This window comes from Melopsittacus undulatus, chromosome 2, assembly GCF_012275295.1.
Source record: "Melopsittacus undulatus isolate bMelUnd1 chromosome 2, bMelUnd1.mat.Z, whole genome shotgun sequence".
Taxonomy (NCBI): domain Eukaryota; kingdom Metazoa; phylum Chordata; class Aves; order Psittaciformes; family Psittaculidae; genus Melopsittacus; species Melopsittacus undulatus.
In genome coordinates, this window is record NC_047528.1 from 120,295,075 (window position 1) to 120,316,383 (window position 21,309).

A 21,309-nucleotide genomic window follows, 5' to 3' on the forward strand; every position below is an offset into this window, starting at 1 on the left:
TGGTGGGAAAGCAAACCCAAAAACACCAAAAACCCAAGCCAATCCCCACCCCACAACACAAAACCCCCCTCAAACCAACCACCTCAAAGACCTTTATTCCTGGTAAGATCTGTGGTTGGGATATTACCTTATTAGCCTATTCTGATGTTTTCCTGTTGGAAGTTTAGGGCAGGAAGAGGAAAAGTCAGGATTTGGCTACAGAAATAAATCTTTGTTCTTTTCCGCCTGCTTTGCTAAATCACCTCTTTGAGGTGTGTGATAGCATGGCTATGGTAGGGACAGTACTGGGGAAGGGGACTCTCAGCATGTGCAAGGGAAGGTGTGTTGGGAAGTGATCCATTGAGCATCAGCTTGGATGTCAGATGAGCTGAATTATGAACCCACACCTTTAAGTATAATCACATTAAATAACTTCCAGTATGGCATATGCCAAAAGAAAGCTACAGCTAGATGTTAACATCCTGTTCCAAAGCTATCAAAGTACCACCTGATAGATCATTCCTGGAGGAATCATTATGTGGAGTTTTGATGCATTTTTTGGTGCACTTGTGAAGGTTCTCCATTCAGAAAACTGCCTAGCAATTGTATGCTTATTCTTCATGAAGAGTCTGTTGTGTCCCACCAGCTCATATTCTGATACTGTGGAACTGGGTAGACATTGCTGTGGGTTCAGTGTGGCATCTAATTTTCAGTATGGAAATTGCTCTTGATCTTTAGAATAGAACACTTTGGGACAGGATGTTCACAAATAAGGAAACTGAACACAACTCTCACTTTGGGGAAATTCTTTGGGTTTGACACTTTCAGAGGACAGATTTTCCTTGGAAGTTTAATTTGATCAGAAATCTGTTGCTAGTGATGTGAGAGAGTTCAGCATAGCCAAGGAGATAAAAAACACAGCTTAAAATAGGATCTTCTGGGGTTTTTCTACCAAGCTGTCTCAACAAATGCTGGGTAGCAGAAGAATAAACAACTAACAAGCTTTTGTAAGGTTGTGTTCAAACTACAGGTGGTCTTAGAGTGTGTAGCATTGTGCCTTAATATTTGGGTTATGTTCTTCTTGTAAGATACTAGGTTCAACTGTAAATAACATATACAACTTTTTAAGTGTAGGCAAAGGAGACATTTTTTCCTTCTCATGTTTTTATATATTTGACTATTTGTGAAAACAATGAGAGTATTGGAAATTCAAGTGGACTGTGTGAAAGTTTGATATTTCCCCCCTTTCAGGCTAGGAATTGGGCTGTCTTGATTTAGAGCAAAATTTAATGCCATATAAATCCAAGAATATCTCAACCTTTATAAAAACCCGATGTTTTCCTTCTGGTTTTGATGTTCTCACGCAGAACATCTGATTACTTTAGATTAAAACTACAGATGTAATTGTATTTATAGATCTGTGTATTTGTGTCATAGTTACATTCTGAGGTAATGCAGGGTTTTCAACAAGCTTTGTGCTTCTGAGAGTGAATATTCAGGGTTTAACACTGTACAATTTCTGGTACATTTTTATTAGGAAAGGTGCATGCCAAGTTATTTCCTGCCTTCTATTTAAAACTGCAATCTGTTCTTCCCTTGACTCTTTGCCTTGCTTTCAGTTGCTTGAATTTGCAACTGAAATAATTTGTTCGGCAGAAATGATCATTACAGAAGTTTGGGTTGAATCACCACTTTAATAGGTTAGCTCAGAAACCTTCAGTTTTTCTTCTTAATCACTTTTTAAGTCACTTGGGCATTTGGTGATGTTCACTGTTGTCTGTGAGCTTTAAGTATGTTCCTGAATTAGATTCCTGGTTACCACTTCTCCCTCCATGTCTTTTCCGTTCTATAAGTGGTAGACATTTTTGTGCTTATGCATAAAATGCACTAACAGTCATTGTGTGACCCTTGAGGGTACCTATGCTTATGACATCAATGTCTAGGAGAGCATGTCTTAAGACAGGGAGACCTGATCCATGTGGCCTACTTGGAACAGTCCTTCACTGGAGCTGTAACCCATATGGTAGCTAGGTGTTGCTCGACAGATAGCTAATTGGCTTGAGCCGAAGTCATGCCAAGGCAACTTGCAACCATGGGAATGGTAGGGTCTGCAAGTAAGAGGACTCATGCCCTTGCCCTGTTTTGTCTTGTAATACCTATAGCCAGGGTGGTCAGGGCTGTTGAATGAACACTTGTTAAAAACATATCTTTCTCTTCTTCTATTTTTCCTAAAACTGAGGAAGCAAACATTAGCCATGTGTTCACTATAGGATACAGCAAAACCTGTTCAAACTGACCCTAAGTCACCTGAATAGATGTTTAAATGAATGCAAGTAGTCTAAAGAAAATCCTGAAGCCAGGGGTGAATGTGGTAGGCTAGGAAGGTCATATAAAGTTAGAAGAAAATAGTGCTTTTTATATATAACATGCTAATGTGACATTTACCACATGGAAACAGCATGCTGGTTTTATAATATGGTTAGCAGGTAAATCCCACCATGAGTTGCTTACTTGTTTGGTATTCTGATTTGTATGACTTTGGTAATAAAAGGGTCACCTATTCCTGTGCAGTGAAGGATAACCAACTTCACAATCTTTGGTTCTCTGTTGAAGGGATTTTTTGCCAAGCTGGCCCAGTCTCCAGAGGGCAAGTGATGCTGGAGAACAGGGAAATAAGTGCCCCTCATGGTATACCAGTGCGCACACACTGGGTCTGATGGAGTTTCAGGAAACCAACATGTATGAGCAGCTAAGGATTAGATGGGCAGTTCTGAAGTTGATGAAATGAGATACTTTGTGGTCAGAAGGGCTGGCACAGAGACCAGTTTGATCCCCAGACTGTTTTCTAGTTGCTGTTGCTGGAGGTAACTACATCTGTGCTGTTGACTTTGTTTGGCAATAGTTACACAAGAACAAACTATCTGTGTGTGGACATCTACCTAGAATCAAAACCTCATTACGTGTTTTGGCTTTCCTGTATTTTTACAGGGACCTTGTTACTCTTTTAGTTGACTATAGTGGAAGCTAATAATTATAAAAGTCAGTAGTAAAGGGTTAGTAATTAGGATAAGGATTTATTACTTGTTGTCAGAAGATGGATAATAAGCTGTGAAGCGATCTCTTTATTTTTAATCCCTACTGTGTAAGAGATACACTGAGGCAAGATGTCAGTTGATAATGCCATTCGTGCAAAGAGGATTTTGTTTGAACCCACATATACAGCTTTGCTTTGGAGAAAGATGGTAGAGGCTGCTAATGAAACTGATGAAAAGATGAGGTCAGATACTTGCTTCACATAAAGCTCTGGTAGGGGCAGGGTATCTGCAATGCTCTTTGTTAAACAAAATGAGCATTATAATCCTTGCCTGAGGTTGACTCAATCTCAGCAAGATAAGAGATCTCTATGTGGATTGGGAATTCATAATAGAATAACTAATGCAAATTAACTCATGGATACAAGGCACACTCTTTTAGCATTGAAGATGAAGCCTTTGTCCTTTCATGCTTAAGCTGTCAGACTCACAGATCTTGTGGCAACCATAAGTGTCCCTTTGAGTCATGGATATGGGAATAAGTTGTCAGTCTCATCCTGGCTGATTGCATTTTGGCTAATGCTTCAATGATGTATATTGATGTTAGTAAGTTGTTATTACAGCAAGTTGTGAAGTGGTTTGTCTTCTGTGCCTTTCCATTATTTCAGGATCTTCCTGAATTTGTAGGCTGAAAGGGTCTTTTGAGTTAATGTGGAGAGAGAGATGGAGTATATGGTGTCAACTGTAAGTCACATTCCATAAACTTTTGTAAAGGTTTGCAGTAATTTCTTCACAAGTATTTGTCCAGAAACTTTTGCAAATGTTCCATTTTTGAGCAAAAAATCATTAAGTTCTTTTTGTTTTAACAGAGGAAGTTTTGGGGTTTTTAATCCCTAGTGGAAGTACTTGCAGTTCTGTAGGTTTACTGTGGTACAGTAGCTCATCAGAAGTAGTGAAGTGTAACTAGATGGCTACTAAAAATGTGTTCTGAAAGTGTAAATGTCTATGAGTTTAAATCAAGAGAATTCTTGTTGTGACATCCCTAATACCTGGGCAAAGGTGTAATTTTAGATCAAAGGAATTTAGAAGGGATTTTGTGAAGCTTTTTATTTTCAGTCCCATGTTCTCAGTGAACCTTGCTTCGTGAGTTTTACTTGCTAATAGCAAGCTAGGTAGAATTGAGGCCATCTGAATACAGCACCAGAGTTACAGTGGGGTGAGCTTCGTTTTCAGCCAGCACTTGTTTACAGCAGAATCCCTTGAGCTGTATGAATTGACTGTGAAATGACTTCAGTGCAGCTTGAAAGCAGGCTTAAGTTCCCCGTGTACAAATGGGATGGATGTTTTCATTGAAAGCTTCCAGGATATCCCCATTCAGCTCCCCCCACAGAGCCTTGATGATAAAAATAACCATTGTAAGTACTTAAATACCCATTGTGGAGGGTTGGCTGTGGACTGCAGCAGGAAGAAGTGGTGGTATGTGGTCATGGCATTAAACATGTTGGCCCTGAGTCGCAGGGAGGCTGCACCTGTACACTTGCTGCAGCTGTACAGGGTTGGAATTGGTGATGCAAGTGTGAAAGGTAGAACCTCATGTGCTGTACTCCAGCCCCCAGCCTGCAGCAAGACGACTGTGTCCCCCCCATCACTGGCTCAGAGGTCACTTATGTGCTAGGGAGACCCTCTGCAATGTTAATGTTCACTGCTTTGACTGATGAACTTTGTTGCTGGGGACTCAACTTTCTTCCGCAGGAAAGTTATCCCTCTCTTGAACACATTCCTATTGCTTCATCAAGTGAGCTGAGAGGTTAGATTAGCTATGACTTGAGTAGTGTTGCTTTTTCTTCCAAAAGGAGCTATGTTGTCGCAGTGGCATTTTGGTTAAATGTGCTATTAAACACATGTAAGTGAAGCTGGAGTAGGCTGTTCCAAATCAAATACTTTGAAAGCAGTTTCTGATTTCCACGGTTGTGATTATTATGTTAAATACAGATTGAAACTGCAACTTAGCACAGTTTTAATTCAGAATTAGTTACATTGCTCCTGACCTATACTAAGAGCTTGCTTTTGGAGATAAGTACCTTTTATATTCTCCAAGAGGGTTAGAGCTAGTGTGAGATATCGATGCGCCGCTCAGTGTTAGCGCATTGGTGCTGTCATTACCAAACTACTTGCAGCCACACTCTAGAAGGACCAAGAAATGGAACAATCAAATCAAGAGTTACTCTTCACATACCCATATGCTTTGACTGAAATAAATCTTTCAAGAGCACAGAGGTCTGTCTTAGCTATTGAATTCAAATTTGGCTTTGCTTTGTTAGTCATGTATCTTCTGGTATGAGTGAGTGAGTTGGTTGTGAATCATATGTGCAATTAAGGTGACTAAACGTGGAGGAAAATGTGAACTATGAAGTTCTAAAGGAAGAACCAGGAGCGTATATTTTCCACTTAAAACTTCAACCTTTTTATCCTTCCCTCATTTGTCAGCTTTCGGTGGGTGTTATAGTATCCTTCTTTACTCCCTACCTTTTAAAACACTATTTTTAATGTCTCTCAATTCCTTTTGCCATTTGTCTTACAATGCTTTCTCTAGGTCTCTTTACCTTTTAACTAACATAGCTGATGGCAAAAGAAAGGTTTCTTCTGGCTGGTTAATCTTTTAATACTCTGGATTTAAGCAGTGAGTCACTATGACAAACCAGCCAGGCCTTTAATCCTCAGGCTTTTTGGAGAAGTCTTTGGGAATTTTGTATCTTCAGGGTATTAACACAAAGTATGGTTCTCTCCCCTTCCCAAATGTTTGTTGTGATCTGATGGGATTTAGACTGGAATGAGAGCACCTGAGTGCGACACACTGGATGTTTCATGGTTTGCTTCAGGCTTTTCCATGGAAGAGAGTGCTCTGTGCTGGATGGTATTTTATCTTCCATACTAAAGAAGGGGGCTCTCCCTTGTGGAGCTGAGGAATGTGGTTTGGTGGGTGGGAAGCAAGAAGCTCCAGAAGAAAACTATTTGGCCTTTGCTTCCTCTATTCCCCCTTTCCTGTCTGTCTGCCACCCTCTTTCTTCTCTTTTCCCTGGGAGCCAGATGAAAAATTCCCTTTCAGCCGTTAGGGAATAGGAGGAACGAATGAGTACTATGGGACTTCTGGTGGAAACTGGTGTACAAGGCCTTGCTTATTGCTGGGAAGCTGGCCAGGGGCAGGGCAGGCTGTGCAGGGAGCTGGGGCACGAGAACTCCCCAGAAAGCTGTCTTTTTGCTGATACAGATTGAGATGTTGTTAAATTGGCTGCACAAGGATCTTCAGTGTATGTAGACAGCTGTAATAGTTCTTATTTTGGTAATGATTTCTTTCGGTCCTCTTAGCAGATAAAGGCTTGGTAATTTGTTTGACTGTAACATCAAAGGATAGCTATTGATCACAACCATTCGTTATAGTAACTTATGTATGACTTCCAGCAGCAGTAGTATCTCTGTCAGCCAGTTCATGTCACAAGTCGTTCAGACAAGGTGAATACTGACAGTATGAGCAAAGGTGGGTTTCCAGCACCAAATATGCCACACCAGGTGGAGCTTTTGGTCATGGGTATTTTGGAGTGTGCCAAACCTGAGCAAGGCCATGTGCCATGGGAGCTGGTGCTGCCATGAGGCTCCCAGAGGTGGAAGAGAGGAACTCTTTTCTCAGTTCTGTTTCCCCTTACTTCATGTCTAAACAGTCTTCCTATTTCTCATAGTATAAAAAGGCAATTAAATATATGGTTCTCTTTGGGAATGAATGCTCTTTTCCTACCCCAGGATGACCATCGGAAAACCGGGAGTACGTGTTTGGCTGTGAATGTTTTAGCCTGATGATTTTTCAGAATATAAGCTTTTTTTCCAATTCAGCTTCAAGTAATTAGAGGAATTGAAATGTTGGGTCCACAAACTAAAGGTAGTATATACAATTTTGTGTAATCTTAATGTAGGTGTTTTCAGGTGGTGAGAACTTGCCAGAATATGTAATGCAGTCAGTTATAAGATGATTAATGAAAAAAGTGATTGGAAACATGCATCTGGATCTCTTAGTATCCAGAGATTTTGCTTGTTTCAGCTTAAGGTGTTAATTCTGTATCTTGTCATTTTTGCTGCTCTTGCCTGCTTTGGTAGCAAGAACTGGAATGCTTCGGTCTTCGAGTGAAGAATATTACTTCTTTTAGTGTCACGTTCCTGTTTCAAAGTGTTTTGTTTCTGTCAGAAGCTGGTTGATCATTCCAGGAATCCATAATCACAGAAGGGGTTTACTTTTGCAAGCAGCAAAGTAAACTGCATTGCTAGGCAAAACTACACAAGTGTTTAGTTCCAGGGGAGTAAGAATTGGGTGCAACTCTTAGAACCCTCATGCCTTAAAATACTGGAAGGAATTGTAGTCTATTTAATTTCCAGTTGTGATTGTATTCATGTGCATTGTTTTAATAGCTTGCATGTGATGAGATTTAGCAGTGAGTAAAATGCACAGATTTTCATGTTGCTTCTCAGGATTTTGATGTTTCCACTCCAGCTGTGGTGTAGTAACCTTTTCTCATCCTCTTTGGACTTCTGCCCTCTATGAGCCTCTTGATCTAATTTTAGGAGCACTATCTGACTTGGCTCTCACTGTTAAAGTTAATTATCTTGGAAGACATCTGAGATTCGACTTCACTGTCAGCTCTCTTGCCAACACTGGAGGGATAGTGTTAAGTACCCTTCTAGGTTCTGCTTGCATCTATCATTTTAAAGCACAGCATAGTGCTCTGCTTTTGCATGACCCTGGTAATTCTCTTGATCTTTGCCTAGCACAGTGTTGCACCATAGCCTGCACTTTCCTACTGCCAGGCTTTGCCTCCTGGTGGAACACACAGCCACACTCATGATACAGTCTGTGTTTGGGCAACTTCCACTTTTCAATCCCAGTTATGGGCTGAAAAAGAATGATTGTCATGTTGTAGGATGCCTTCATTCACCAAGGCTTCCAAAAGGAGTTTTTAAGTTAGAAGGTAGTAAGTTTTTTTCAGTCAAATTGTGTGAAGAGTGAAGTAAGTGAACTTAAGAGCATAGGGTATCATAAGCTCCTGTGTATTGTGTCTTAAGACGGACCCTTAGTCTGAATCAGTCAGGCTATTCTTGTTTTCCATGGTGACTGTTAGCAGATACCAAAGAAAGAATAAATGGGGCAAATATACATGACATAGTCCATTCCCCATGTCCTCTGTCTTCAGCCGTTTTTAGCTTGGGGATTTCCTGAGCCTGTTGTGCTTTATTACTTCAGTAACCTTCAGTGAAGCCGCTCTTCCTGGTGTTTTTCTAGTCTCCCTTCAAAGCCTATTTAAATTTGCCTCCACAGTATCCTTAGGCAACAATTTCTGTGGATCGGGGGTTTTTTGAGCTTGTGTCCTGTCAGCTTCATTAAATGTTCTAGTTACTGTCAGTCCCTATCTGTCTTAACCTTTGTTAATCTTTGTTGTCTGTTAATGTATCTCATATCTGGATCTTGCATATCTGTTCTTACATGTCTGGTTTGGTAAGAGGTGACTGGGATTCTGTATAGCACCATTATTATGTTTTCTTTGTTCGTTTGGTAATAACTCATAGTGTTTGGTTTGTATGTTTATTGCTGGTGAGCACTGAGCTGATACTGTCATGGAATTACCTATCACAATCCAAAATCCTGCTTCTCAGTAGCCATCTCAGAGCCTACCATTCAGTACACCAGGTCAAGATTATTGTTTTGCATGCATCATTTTGAACAGGTCTATGGAATGGGTATATTGAACTTCATCTGCTGTTTTTGTTGTCCAGTCACTGCAGCTATTTGCAGTTATCTGTCAGCCTTATTGCCTTTGAAATGCTTTATGTGATCAGCCAACTTTGTCACCTTGCTGTTCTCCCTTGGATGTGCTGAAGAGCAGATTCCTATATAACTCATCTGGTACTGCCCTCCCTGCTGAGCACAAACTCTTAATGCTTACTGTCTGCTCCCAGTTTAAGACCAATTACTTATTCATGCCAGACCATCTATCTTAAGCCATGGCTGCATAGCTTTCTTTAAAATGCTTGATCGTCTCCCGTATTGAAGTGTCCACGTGTTAAAATAGCATCACTGGGTGAAAGCAGTGGGAGATGACCCATATCCATAAATGTGGTCAATGAAATAGGATAAGCTTATCAATGTTGAAAGGGAAGGGATCTAGTAAGCAGGTCAGAGTATACATTTCTTCACTGGGTACTGTACTTCAGACTGAAAAGGAAAACCAGTTTTCCACAAAGAACTTTCCAATCTTGCCCATTTTGTTCTCTTCCTTTGCTTCTTTTGGGAGGTGAGGAGTGAAGAAGCAAAATGCTTTATTCTGATTTGTACAGACAGCTTCTGCTCTGAAATTTGACATCAGTGCTGCCTCAGTTTTCATGACAAATACATCCGTCTACCTAGCTGTATCCCTGCATTTTTAATGCCTGCTTTTACTCAGTCCAAGTCATAGATGAGAATATTTCAGCCAGTATGAAATCACACACCTTGTTATAAAGAGGAAATCTATAAGACTTTTCCCAGGTCTGTGCTGTATTCACAGTTGGTGCCAGATTGTTCCTAATTGCCCTGTTTAGCTACCTGCTGACCTGGTTGGTCCTCATGGGCCATAAGTAGGTAGAGCATCATGAAACTATTCAAGTAACAATTAGGAACCGAGTATTTGATATTTCTTTCCTTACTGGTCTGTATGGATGAAGTTCCTAACACCACCTGGCAGCAGTGTATCTGGTTTTAAATGGTTTGGAGGTGCTTCTGATAGTAACAGGAGGCTGATTGCTTCAGGGTATGTGTGAAAGTGAATATTGTTTAGTGCTTTTTTGGTAGCTTGCTTCTCTGAATGAAAGTCACTTTCATTCCAAGGTCACTAAATAAACGCAGTGATGATTCTAAGACCCACATACAGTTTCAGGACTCCATGTATGTTGTTCGGTATATTTCTGTGCCATATGCATTTGTGTGATACTGCTTAGCTATGCAATGCAGATTTCTAACTCAGTATTACAAACAAGCTGCATTTCAGCACTAAGTTATGTTTAAGTCATTTTCAGTGGATGATTTCAGGTGGGCTTGATTAAAGTGCATCTGAGGAAATGGGAATCTTTATTATATGTTTGATAGGAATTCAATAACTTTAGCTCTAGGAATTACTGGAGATGTGGATTGAAGGCTGATTATTACTTTTTGGTGGGTTCAGCTCTCATTTGGACTTTCATTTCAGGAAATATAATGTATTTTAGACCATGTGAAAAACAACCCTTTGAATGCTTTAATGACAGTTCTTAGATTTAATGAAAGTACCTGCATACATGGTGTCTTACTTTAGTGGTTAGGATAAGAATTCTTACTTTCACATATTTGAAGGTCTGTGAAAAAATCTATCTATGAATATACAGAGTTGGAGGGTTCCTCTGCTCATTTAATGATGACACTTTTAGCAGGAAAATACATGGGATTAAAAGGGCTGGTGTTTGTAAAACAAGGAACTCTGCTTTTGAGAGGCTCCTACCACTGCCACAGGACAAATGCATAGAAGCAATGATGTGCAGGAGGCTCAACAAGTAAAATCTGAGGACTGCAGAAAATGCTGAATGCTAGGGCAAAAATTGCAGCCCCCCCTTAAATTACAGTATTTTAAAATTGAAGAGGAAAGATCTCAAAAGAATTGCTAGAAAAATTATTCTTTCTATGACTCTGGTCCCTTTTGTATTCATGCTTTGTGATAGTCTCTAAATACAGTATGAAATGTTCTTATTCCATGGAAGTGTTGCCCAGGAAGATGCTCACTTAGGAAGCAACCTTAAATATATATACTTCTGTTCGTGATGTTTAACACATCTCCTTGCAGTTTTATTTTTGTCTTTGACTTTGCCCATGCTGTTCAGATTGTTTTCTAACAATGATGACATTTGCTCATGGGCTTTCCTATGCTGCTGTGCATTGTTACACCTTTAAACTCTCTGAGCTTGATGTTGCTGTAGGTTTCTTTGTCTCCCTTTTCTAGCCTCTGCCCTTGAATCAGACAGGTTTTCTTCCTTACCTAGTTTGTTATGGGCTTCACTGAAAGAAATGGGGAAGAATTTTCTTACCCTATTCTCTTTGGTTTTGAAAGCTCACTGCTTAAGCATTAGAGTTGTCCCCACAGCTGCAGGCTCACTCGGGTGGAGCTGTTGTCTGCAGATGTTTCATATGTAGCTTGGCCAACCACGGGAGCTGACAATCTTTAGCCTTCTTAAGTTTTCAAATGAGTACTGAGAGGCACATAGAACCCAAAGGCCATTTCCTGTTAACTATCGAAACCTGATTTTTGGTGCTCAGGAATGATATATCTGCATTATCAGTTCCTCAAAACTTCTCGATGCCAGTCCTGCTTTCAGGAATGGCTAGATTGTGTTGCAGGGTTGTTCCCACAGGCATTGGACGAGAGCAGTATGCCTGAAAAGATTTAGATGAACTGTTGAACAATAAGAAAGATTTGCCTGTAGGAGAAACGGTTCTGTTGCAGTGTTCAGGATGTTTTTACTTTACGTGCAAGTACTTTCTGTTGCCTGTCACTAAGGGTGGTCATTTCTATGGAGTTACTCCTGCGGTTATTTCACTTAGAAACCATGCTAACAGCATGTTTTAAGGTGAGGTGGTAGTCTGAACAAGCCTGCAGTGTATGTTCTGTGTAAGAAAACAGCACACCGCAACCCAAAAAGTATGAAGCATGATCAGTTGTTTGCTATTCAAATAACAGCCAGACCTGGATACCAAGAGCTGTACTCAGAGTGCTATATGGCACGTGTGCTTTGTTGGTGTTAACACCTCAGAACCACGGAGTTTCCTGGTGCTGTGTGACACCAAACTAGATGACGCACAACACAGAACTTCCCTTGCTTTATGCTAGGTTGCTGTCAAGCAGATAAAGCAGTTAATCACATCAGTACCTTCTGCCATCCTTGGTCTTTGGGCTGCTGTTGTTGGCCATGGCAGGATTTGTTCCAGACTCAGCTTTGTGTCCCTTCTAGAGTCACTCGAGTTGCTCCACATCTGCTGCTCCACAGTGCCCCTTTTTGCATGTAGCTTGGCTTGGGCTGACGTGGTTGTGCTTTAACCATGGCATGGATAATCCCCAAACCATGTAATCCTCACAAGGATTATGAGGGTGATGATTATATGGGGAAATGTTAACACCTGCTGATGCTATCAGTTACACTTCTAGCATATGGATAGTATGAATTATAGTAGTGACCTCACTTTGCAGTGAAATGCAAGATGTTTACTGTCCCAATCAGGTACTAAAAAATTACACTGCCCACACCTCTGCCTTTAACAGACTGCTTATTTTGGCTCAGGGTTTGTCTGAATATTCCTTCTACTTGAAGAAAGCTTTGGAAGATGGTGAAAGCATGCTAATGGCATCTTCCTAATGGCTTTCTTCAGGTATTTGGTGATGTAATTCAGCTTTTCGAAAGTGGGGTTTACCCTTGTTCCTGGGCATTTCTGTGGTAACTTCAGTTTCATTTATAGATACAGATATTTGGCTTTACACTTAAGTCAGTTCGCTTTTAGTTCACTTACAGTGTCTTAGTAAATATTAAGACCGGTTTGATTCAGATTCCTTTCTGTGAGAGGCATTCACTAGAGGTTGGGGATTTTTTTGTTACCTCTATCCTTTTGCATAATTGGACGTTAATAACTGTGGGGAAAAGTATTCAGTTTTCAGCTTGGCAACACGCCTGTCTTCATTTCTGACAACTCACATTCTATGTATCCAGACAGTATTTCCTTTGTTACTTTAATTTCTGTTTACACTATGTCTTTTCATTTCATGGATCTGTTAACTTGTATACCTGAGTACGAGTGAGAAAAGAGGTTAAATTGCTTTAGGAGTACCTCAAGGCATTCATCTGTGCTGCATTAACTATCCTTGGGACAGAACCAGAAGTAGTGTATTTCTCAGTGTGGGCTGTAAAGCCCAGATGACAAAAGCTAGTCAGAATTGCTGCTGTATGGAGTATTTGTTTATCAAAGCCCTAATATAATCCTTGGATAGAACTTAAGAGGTGTTGGTCGGTGCAATGACATGCTATTTCATGAATGAAAGATCAGAGAGAGTAGTGAGTAGACAGACTTACTGGTTTGTAAGGTGTGTTAGGTTTGGAGAAACCTTGGCCATCTTCCTTTGTATGTGTATTCCTTTTTCTTGTCTAAGCTGTAGTGTATTATTTTCATTCTTCTTTTTTGCATAGTGGGGCAGCAGATGCTGACTATAGAAGCAGTTTTGAAAGATGTTGTAAAATCCTGAATTCTTCAAGCAGTGCCTTCTTCCCTTTTGATGCTCTTCTTGTCTTTAAGATACGAGAACAGAAGGAACCAGACTGATCATGGAAGATGGTGTATCAGTGTGAAAGGATTTTAAAGCCAAGGAAAAGGTAGAGGAATATTTGAGGTGACATTATGGCCAGCTGTCATCCCAAACATCATTGCTTAAATCTTACCCAGAGTCCACCATTTTTTCCTTCTGGTATCCATTGTGAATAGCACAGCTGCAGCAGACTTGCACAGGGCTGCTATCTGTCATTAGAAAGCTGATGGAGGCACATTCAAGGAAGGGTACCGCTCTCTTGCTCAGGATATGAGCTTAGTTCCTCCAGGATTCAAGGACAAGTAGTAGTAGAAACAGCTGGTTTCTTAAAACTTTACGCTTGCTTTTCCTGTTTAGCATATGATGAATTTAATTATTGGCAGGACCTTGCCATATTTAAGGCAGTCTTTCTTTTCTTTCCCCTGGGCTTACAGATAAGGAACACTAAAGCACGGCAAAATGAAGTTATTTGTCTGGGTTCCTCCTGTGAGTCAGCAGCACAAGTAGGAAATAAAGCTCACAACTATTCTTAGTCCCAGCAATGTTTCATCCAAAGACCAGGCCCATACACTTTGGTGCCTGGACAATACACTGTCCTTATATAGCTTTTAAAAGTAATTATTGCTCAGAAGCAGGGTTGAGCTGATGGTCAGATATGATGGTAGACAGGTTTGTTTTCTCCTGCCGGCATGTTGACAGGAACCTTTGGTTTCCTTTACTTCCTCTGAAGTATTAAGTAGAGCTCCATTGTTAAGACTGTGTGACTGTGTTCTACACCTGTAGTTTCCTAAACCAGCAGCGTTGGGTTTTATTCCTATTGTCCTTTTTTTTAATTCTTTTATTATTTTTTTGTATGTTTGCTGCCTGCAAAAGGGGAAGTTGTAGAAGAGGAAGGGGGATAAATGATGCAGGGTTATACTGAATTAGCAAGAGTGAACTCAGCAGAGTGGAAGAGCTCGGACCATGAGTCTCCACTTCCCTCTTTTGTACCTAAATCACAAGGCTTTATTCTGTCCCTTCAAATTAGTAACATGTAGGACCCCCGTGTTTTACTGCAACTTGAGCATATGGATCAGAAATCTGTTTTGAATATAACTAATTATGTGAAACGAGCTCTGTACATATGCTTTGGATTTTGAAGCTTTAATATTTGAAGGGATGGATGTTTAAAAGTTAAACAATTCACCTTATGAAGGCGTTTTCAAACTTCCTTTTGTCTTAGTTCATAAGCAGCTATGTCTGCAGTTTCACCATCTAACAGCTGTCTTTGTACAGTTATGCGAAATAAGAATTATTGGAAGAGTTGTTTTGCTGTTTAGTAATAGTTTAGTATACTTTTGTTCAGATCTATCTGGAAATAGATCCTTAGTTAGCAAACGGATTTTATTCTAGCTCTAAAGGCTTTTGTGCCAGGGAATTAAGTTATATGTGATGAGCTTGGAAAGTTGAAGTGTGCATTACAGCAGGTTGTTGTTTAACAAAGTGTGGATGCAGAAAGATTAAACGCTTCCTAGATGAAGTGAAGAAGGAAACCCAGCAGCAACCTAATTTTTGGAGTGACATAACAGTTAAGATATACAGTCTGACTTCCTTTCTACACAGTTTTGTTTTTCTTCTAGAAATACACATAACTGTAAACTAAAAAGAATGGTTTTGTATGGGAGGATAGTAATATACAAGCATGAAAGTAGAAATTATATACACACGTGGAATGGAAGCAGGTTTATGATTTTCAAGTTGCTGCATGGGTTACAAGTACATATTGCTAAAATGACTTTGTATTGGTTATTGTCTGTGAAATCCAGTATTATGAAGGATCATGGCACAGATGTATGCTTTGCTTTGAATACTTACGTACATGCGGATTCTGCCAAGCATATTTGTTTGGAGCTGTCCAAGTCTGGAGCTCTCAGAGTATTTTACTCCATTCATCTGCATGCTCAGGCAGTAAATGCAGGACACAGGTGTTCCTTCCACCTCATCAATCAGGCCAGTGGCAGTAAGGAAGTGACATTGCCTGATTCCCTGTCCACTTCAGTTTGCTGGGCCATATTGCCTTCCAAAAAGTAAAATTAGCTTTCATGCAGTGATTACAAAGTTGATACAGCCACAATTTATCTGTGTTATTTCGTGCTGGTCGTGCTTCACTTTCCTGTTGCATAGATCCAGGAGGGTAGGACTGCTTCAGACCTTCTACTAGTAGCTGCTGTTGCTGCGTTTATGGCTGAGATGTTGTAATATTTCCATTGATAAGCACTGGTTTTGAATTGTGTGTGACTGGGTACTTGAAAAGTCCTTCAGTTCTGAAGTCTGTGCAGTGTTCTCTAGCCTGATCCCTCCCTTTATAGAATTGAAGAGAAAATTGATTCGGAATACAGTCATTTAGTGAAAAGTGAAGAAACACAATTCTTGTTTTCAGGCTGTTTTAGTAAACTTGCTCATGAGATATAACTCCAAAAGACAGGTTAATTTTTAAATCAAGAGAATGTATCTGTCTCCTGATCAGCCAAAAGATACTCACTGATTCAAAGAAAGGTATACGAAATTGAAGTTCTGTTTGTAGGCATTCTTGGCTTGGTTCAGCCCTTGTGGTCCTTCAGTAGATCTGTCATGCACAAGTATGTCTGACAACAAATAATAGAGTATGACTGAAAAACTGATACTGTAGAAATCAAGTTCTGTGAGGGGCTTAAACTGTATAGCATCGGTTTGAGTTGGCAAAAGAAAGTTAGCTAAGCGTGAATCACAGTGCAAACATCAAGTGATAGGTATTAAGTATGTTGCAAATAATACAGAAGAGACTTACACTATGCATGACATAAAAAAGCAGTTGATACAGCATTATTTGGTGTTAAAATACTCTTAAATCTTACCACAGGAGCTATTGTGAAGAACAATCATCCCAGTTCAATTTGGTATAAAGAGGCAGGGTTGGTTGATTTTGATTTCTGTAAGATAAGGGTTTTCTCATCAGTATGAAACCCATTTGCTCTGTAGGAATAAAGGAAATGTTTGTGCTCTGTACCAGGCATAACACAGCTGAGGAGAGAAATCCCACCTCTAACCTGCTTCTCCTGACAGTGAAAGTATACTACAGTTTTAAACCCTGAAGGCTGACTGCTGAGGCACTAGAACCATTGTTTCTCTATACTTTGGGTGACATCTTTTCGAGGTATAGCTCCAGTGTGATCTCTTAAGATATCTCTCCCCTGCTAGAACCCAGTGAGTCTAAGGGTCTGTCTTGTACCTGCCCAGCTCTTGTGTCACCAGATTGACAGTACAGTTGTTCTTCTAACCACTACAACAGTCTTCGTCTGTGACCAGGAGAATACAACCTCATGGTGCGGTTAGAGATGGAGACTGAGTTGGTAAAGATTCTTTACAATCTTGTGGTAGGAATGAGACGTAAAATAGGTGGTTCAGGTTGACTGTTTCTTTGGCTTCCGTTCAGATTGTGACCCAAGTGCCAAAGCTGATGGTGTTAGTTGTTGTTTTTCAAGTAAATAGGACTTCAGTACATGCTCTTACACTTGTGAATGGAAATTAAGATGGAACATTTTTTGGCACTGCTCCATCTTCACGTGGGTGGAGAAGAATGGAGTTATCCTAACTTAGAAAATGGAGCTGCACAGACTACCAGGTGGATAAAGTGCAATATGTGCTGTGGGAAAGCCCTTTGTAAGATAGCAAAAGTACATGTGCTAAAATGGATAGATGTTGTCAGAAGAGTGAAATGGCCAAGTAGGGAGAATCACTGGCCCACGCTGATGGTATCATCTCTGCACCTAGCATGGCTCTCTAAAACCATTTCTGAAATCATTGAGCTTTTTATTTCTATCTCAAGAAGTTACTGAGATCTGGTATCACAAAGCATATGTAAGCAAAAATGGTGCAACTTATGCTTTTCAGTTCTAAAGAACAAATGTGTGAAAAGTCAATACATGATTATTACGATGATTTGATACCAGAGGAAAACATGACACAATCATCTGGTACAGCAATTGTCAGAATTCAGGCGGAAACATGCTTACCATATAAACGATGAAGAGTTTGCTGTTTTCTGTTGTGCATACATGCTGTGATGTATGTTCAGGCGCAGATAAGCTTCTAGTTGTTTTCAAGTTTTGACTTTGCAGTCAGATATTAGCTTGATATTAAAACATTTTTTCTTATTTATACAAATACAAACAAAAGTAACTTGACTTTTAACTTTATTTTAACCAGCTCATACAACAAAAGTGTGTTGATGAACTTAGTTTGATAGTGCTGTTCAAAGAGGGAAGGAACAGGCTTTGTGATTCATATACAACCACTTGGATGCATGTCTATAACTGCATTTGCAGACTGGTTCCTGCCAGTTTTTGGCTCTGGTCATGTACTATGCAGTATGCCTAAGAGGCAAGGTGTGTACATGGACATGTGCATGCAGACATACGTGTGCTCCCCTCCAGGCAAGGAAGTGCCCCAGATAGCACCTACACATGATTTCATCCCTTAGTTCATTACAGGAATCAAGCCTCATGAATCCACTGAGCTCACTAGGTATATTTGCCCTTGAAAAGAACCCCTGCAGCACAGTACATTGCTAATGTAGCCACATGCATTGTGTCCCAGGCAAGGGAGAGCTCGTTCCAACTTGCCCTGGATCGTATTCCCATCTGTCCTGAGTACAGAAAGCTTCTTGCTCGATCTTGGGTCTAGGGCAGGCAAAGAAAGCCACATTAAAATAGCTGTTTCTTGCTGTCTGCATCAGGCTTGAGTTCTGAGGAGTAAAATAATAAAGAACACGTGCGTGTAATTCAAGTACAAAGGAAATAGGAAGGGGGATAGCAAGGAACAAATCCAGAAAATAAGGAACAGTTGAGCATCATAATTACAGACATCTGATGATGCTGGAAGAATTAAAGGACTCTGAATGAATTAGCCCTACAACCATTCTGAAACGTGAGGGGAGGGAGTGTGTTCATCAGTGGGCTGGCTGGTTGTTTAAATTATGTCTTCAAAATAACCACTTTATCCTAGTTTTCTTGGTAGCAAAATCTGCAGCACAGCCTCCCCAGCACTCTCATCAGTTACTGACAATCTCATAATTGCTGCTTCAGTACTGGGTTGAGCTTTCATTTAGGAAGACCCCAGGAAATCTGTTCAGTGGAGTAGTTGCTAGGGTTTTCTCTGAGATTTTGAGCATGCTGGAAACAGCTTAGTAGGCACGTGTCAAAATCTGTCTAAATCTTTCCATGCTGGCTGGGGGCTTATGAGTAAGTGTAAATTTACATGAAATACTGTCCACAAGCAGTTAAAAATTACAGAATTGGTAAGCATTTTATTATGTTTTTCATTAACTTGTTTGAGGCACTAATAAGTAGTACCTGAGATTGTGAAAGGTGAATGGGCTTTGACACAGGACACGCCTAACTCATTAAAATACATAAGATGACAAATTATTCATCAGAAACAGCTCGGTCTACTAACTGGTGTTTTATTTCACATACCAGGTGGGAAAATATCTTGTAATTTTTAATGCAAGGATGATCTAAGCAGTCTCCAGAAGGAAACTTACATAAAGATCTCTTCACCCTTCTTGTCTCTCCTTCCTCAGAATCTCCCACAGATTTCCCATACAAAAGGATTATTTGCATTTAAGGATGCTCTGTTCTTTGCACTATACTAAATGGGATTTCTGTGCCCAAATGAAATAATGTTTAACTGATACAAATCTGGAATGCTTATGGAAGTGATCTGATAGCAAAGAAGGTTGATATTTGGTTCTGACATGTCACTGAAAACAACTTTTAACTAACAAGAAGGCATTTAGAAAGAGAATAGGAAATAGCTTCAATAAGGGCAAGCTGAAAAGAAAAAGAACCTCTTAAGAGGTTTGGTATGGTGGTGCTTGTTTAGGGATTTTGTTACTTACATATACTAGCTGTCTAATTGGTATATATGCTTACTTCTGCAATGATTAAATGAAATAGAAATGCGCAGGCTTAATCTTTACAGGGATCAGGAATGTATTGGAATATGCAGTTGAGAAGTCTGTTCTGTTGCTGAACAAATGACTTTATATTCATGGAGACTTATGATAAATATGTCCTCAGAAGTGTGTGGAAACATAAACTAGTGATTTGTATTTATTTGATGTGTTTTCAGTTGAAAGCTCAGTGTTTTTGTAGTGTCAGTGATTATTGCACAAATATGCAGGATGTAGAAGATACTGAAAGATTGATTTAATTTATTCAGTTTTAAGGAGTTGATGTAACTTTTTTTTCCTATTATGTCTGTAGGAGGAACCTCACGAAGCTGTCCCTCATCTTCAGCCACATGCTAGCAGAAATCAAGGCCATCTTTCCAAATGGCCAGTTCCAAGGTGATAACTTTCGTATCACCAAAGCTGATGCTGCAGATTTCTGGAGGAAATTCTTTGGAGATAAGTAAGTGCTGACATTTTGACGAAATGCTGCATTCTTTCTAATCCTAACATGAAAAAGAGTCATTTTTTCAGATATGCAGATAATGGTTCTAAGTGTGTGAGTGAGCGTTTTAAAGGCAATGTCTTGTCCAAGTCTTTAAATAGGCTGAAATTGCTAAAGTCTTCATTAACAGTTTTCTCAATTCTTTTTAATATTTTAATTTGCTTTAAAGGACAAATAAAAATGTATGGACAGTTCTGGCAAGAGCCTCTACACCCAATCATAAACGAGACTATATTGTATGAAGTTTATTGCTTTCATTCTACAGTGAAGAGAGTACTTTGTTTTCACAATGTCCATTGCAAAAATCATCACCTTTCACATTTTTACGTATATATTTTTATAAATGATAACTCTAAAGTCTGAATTAGGAACTTGATATTGGTCTCATGAGTTGTGTGTTTCCTTATGCCATCATTAACCTTCTAACCACTACAATATTTAGTGGGTTTTAAGTAATTGAAATAATGATTTTTTTTCCCTTATTATAAAAACTTTTGTTTCCTACAACTGTGCTGCCTAGAACATGGTCACAGGGACTGATGTTTTCCTTTGTTCAACTTCAGTTGGAGAAGGAGGTAGAATAACTGGAGATATGTCAGAAGATTTAATCAAAAGCAGGTTTTAGAGAAGCTTATTTTTCAAGAGTGGGTCATGAAATGATAGCTAACTGTGGAAATGTGATTAAATCCTCATAGCAAGTGCAACCTTGCAAATGTAGAAGTAGGCAGGTGTGGGTGTGGGGGGTTTTGTTTCTGAGAAACACTTCTCTTTATGATACAGATACAGGCTAACAGACCATGCATAGCTTCATCACTCTCTCATATGGAACGTAACAGTGATGTAAGAGCGAAGGAGGCAAGAGGCTTGTATATTTTACAGTATAATGGAGCAGTCATTATGGTTATCAGGTCTGATCTCTTACACAAAGTAGGCTGTAGCAAGTCACAGGAAAATTCCTTTAACAATGTTAACATTTTCTGAGCAAGAACAGCTCTTTAGCACAAGTTGTTAATTCTTTAGAACAGCAGCATAGTAGGTTGGCACTTGTGCAAATTAATTTGGTGCAGTGTGAATTTACAACATTTTTACTTCCTTTTTTTGCTAGTCTAAACACATCTACTGTTAGCTTCCACCTTTCTGATCTCATTATAATGTTATCTGGTAGCTTCAGTCTTCTAACAGGTTTCTTTCCCGTGTAGATAATGTTAAAAGTGTGATCAAGTTGCTGTATCAGTCTTTTTTTGTTGTTGGAGGAAAGGAATCTGGCCATGTTTTGTGTTACCTATTTAATGTGAAGATGATCTCCAAAATACCTGAAGAAGTTCAGATCAAGTTATCTGATGGATTAATTTACATGACCTATAGGGGTCTCTATCAGATGAGGCTTTAAAAAGCATGTCAGTCAAAAGAAGAAAAGCAGGACCTTTGAAGAAA

The 21,309-nt window shown here is 39.6% G+C and overlaps 1 protein-coding gene across 1 annotated transcript in view; it reads left to right on the forward strand.

The window, feature by feature from the left end:
- CBLB (Cbl proto-oncogene B) overlaps positions 1-21,309 on the forward strand; it is a 115,871-nt gene that overhangs the window by 37,698 nt on the left and 56,864 nt on the right. The window contains exon 4 of the mRNA XM_034074554.1: positions 19,687-19,833. Coding sequence (XP_033930445.1) covers positions 19,687-19,833 — 147 coding nt within the window. The remainder of the gene's footprint in view (positions 1-19,686; positions 19,834-21,309) is intronic.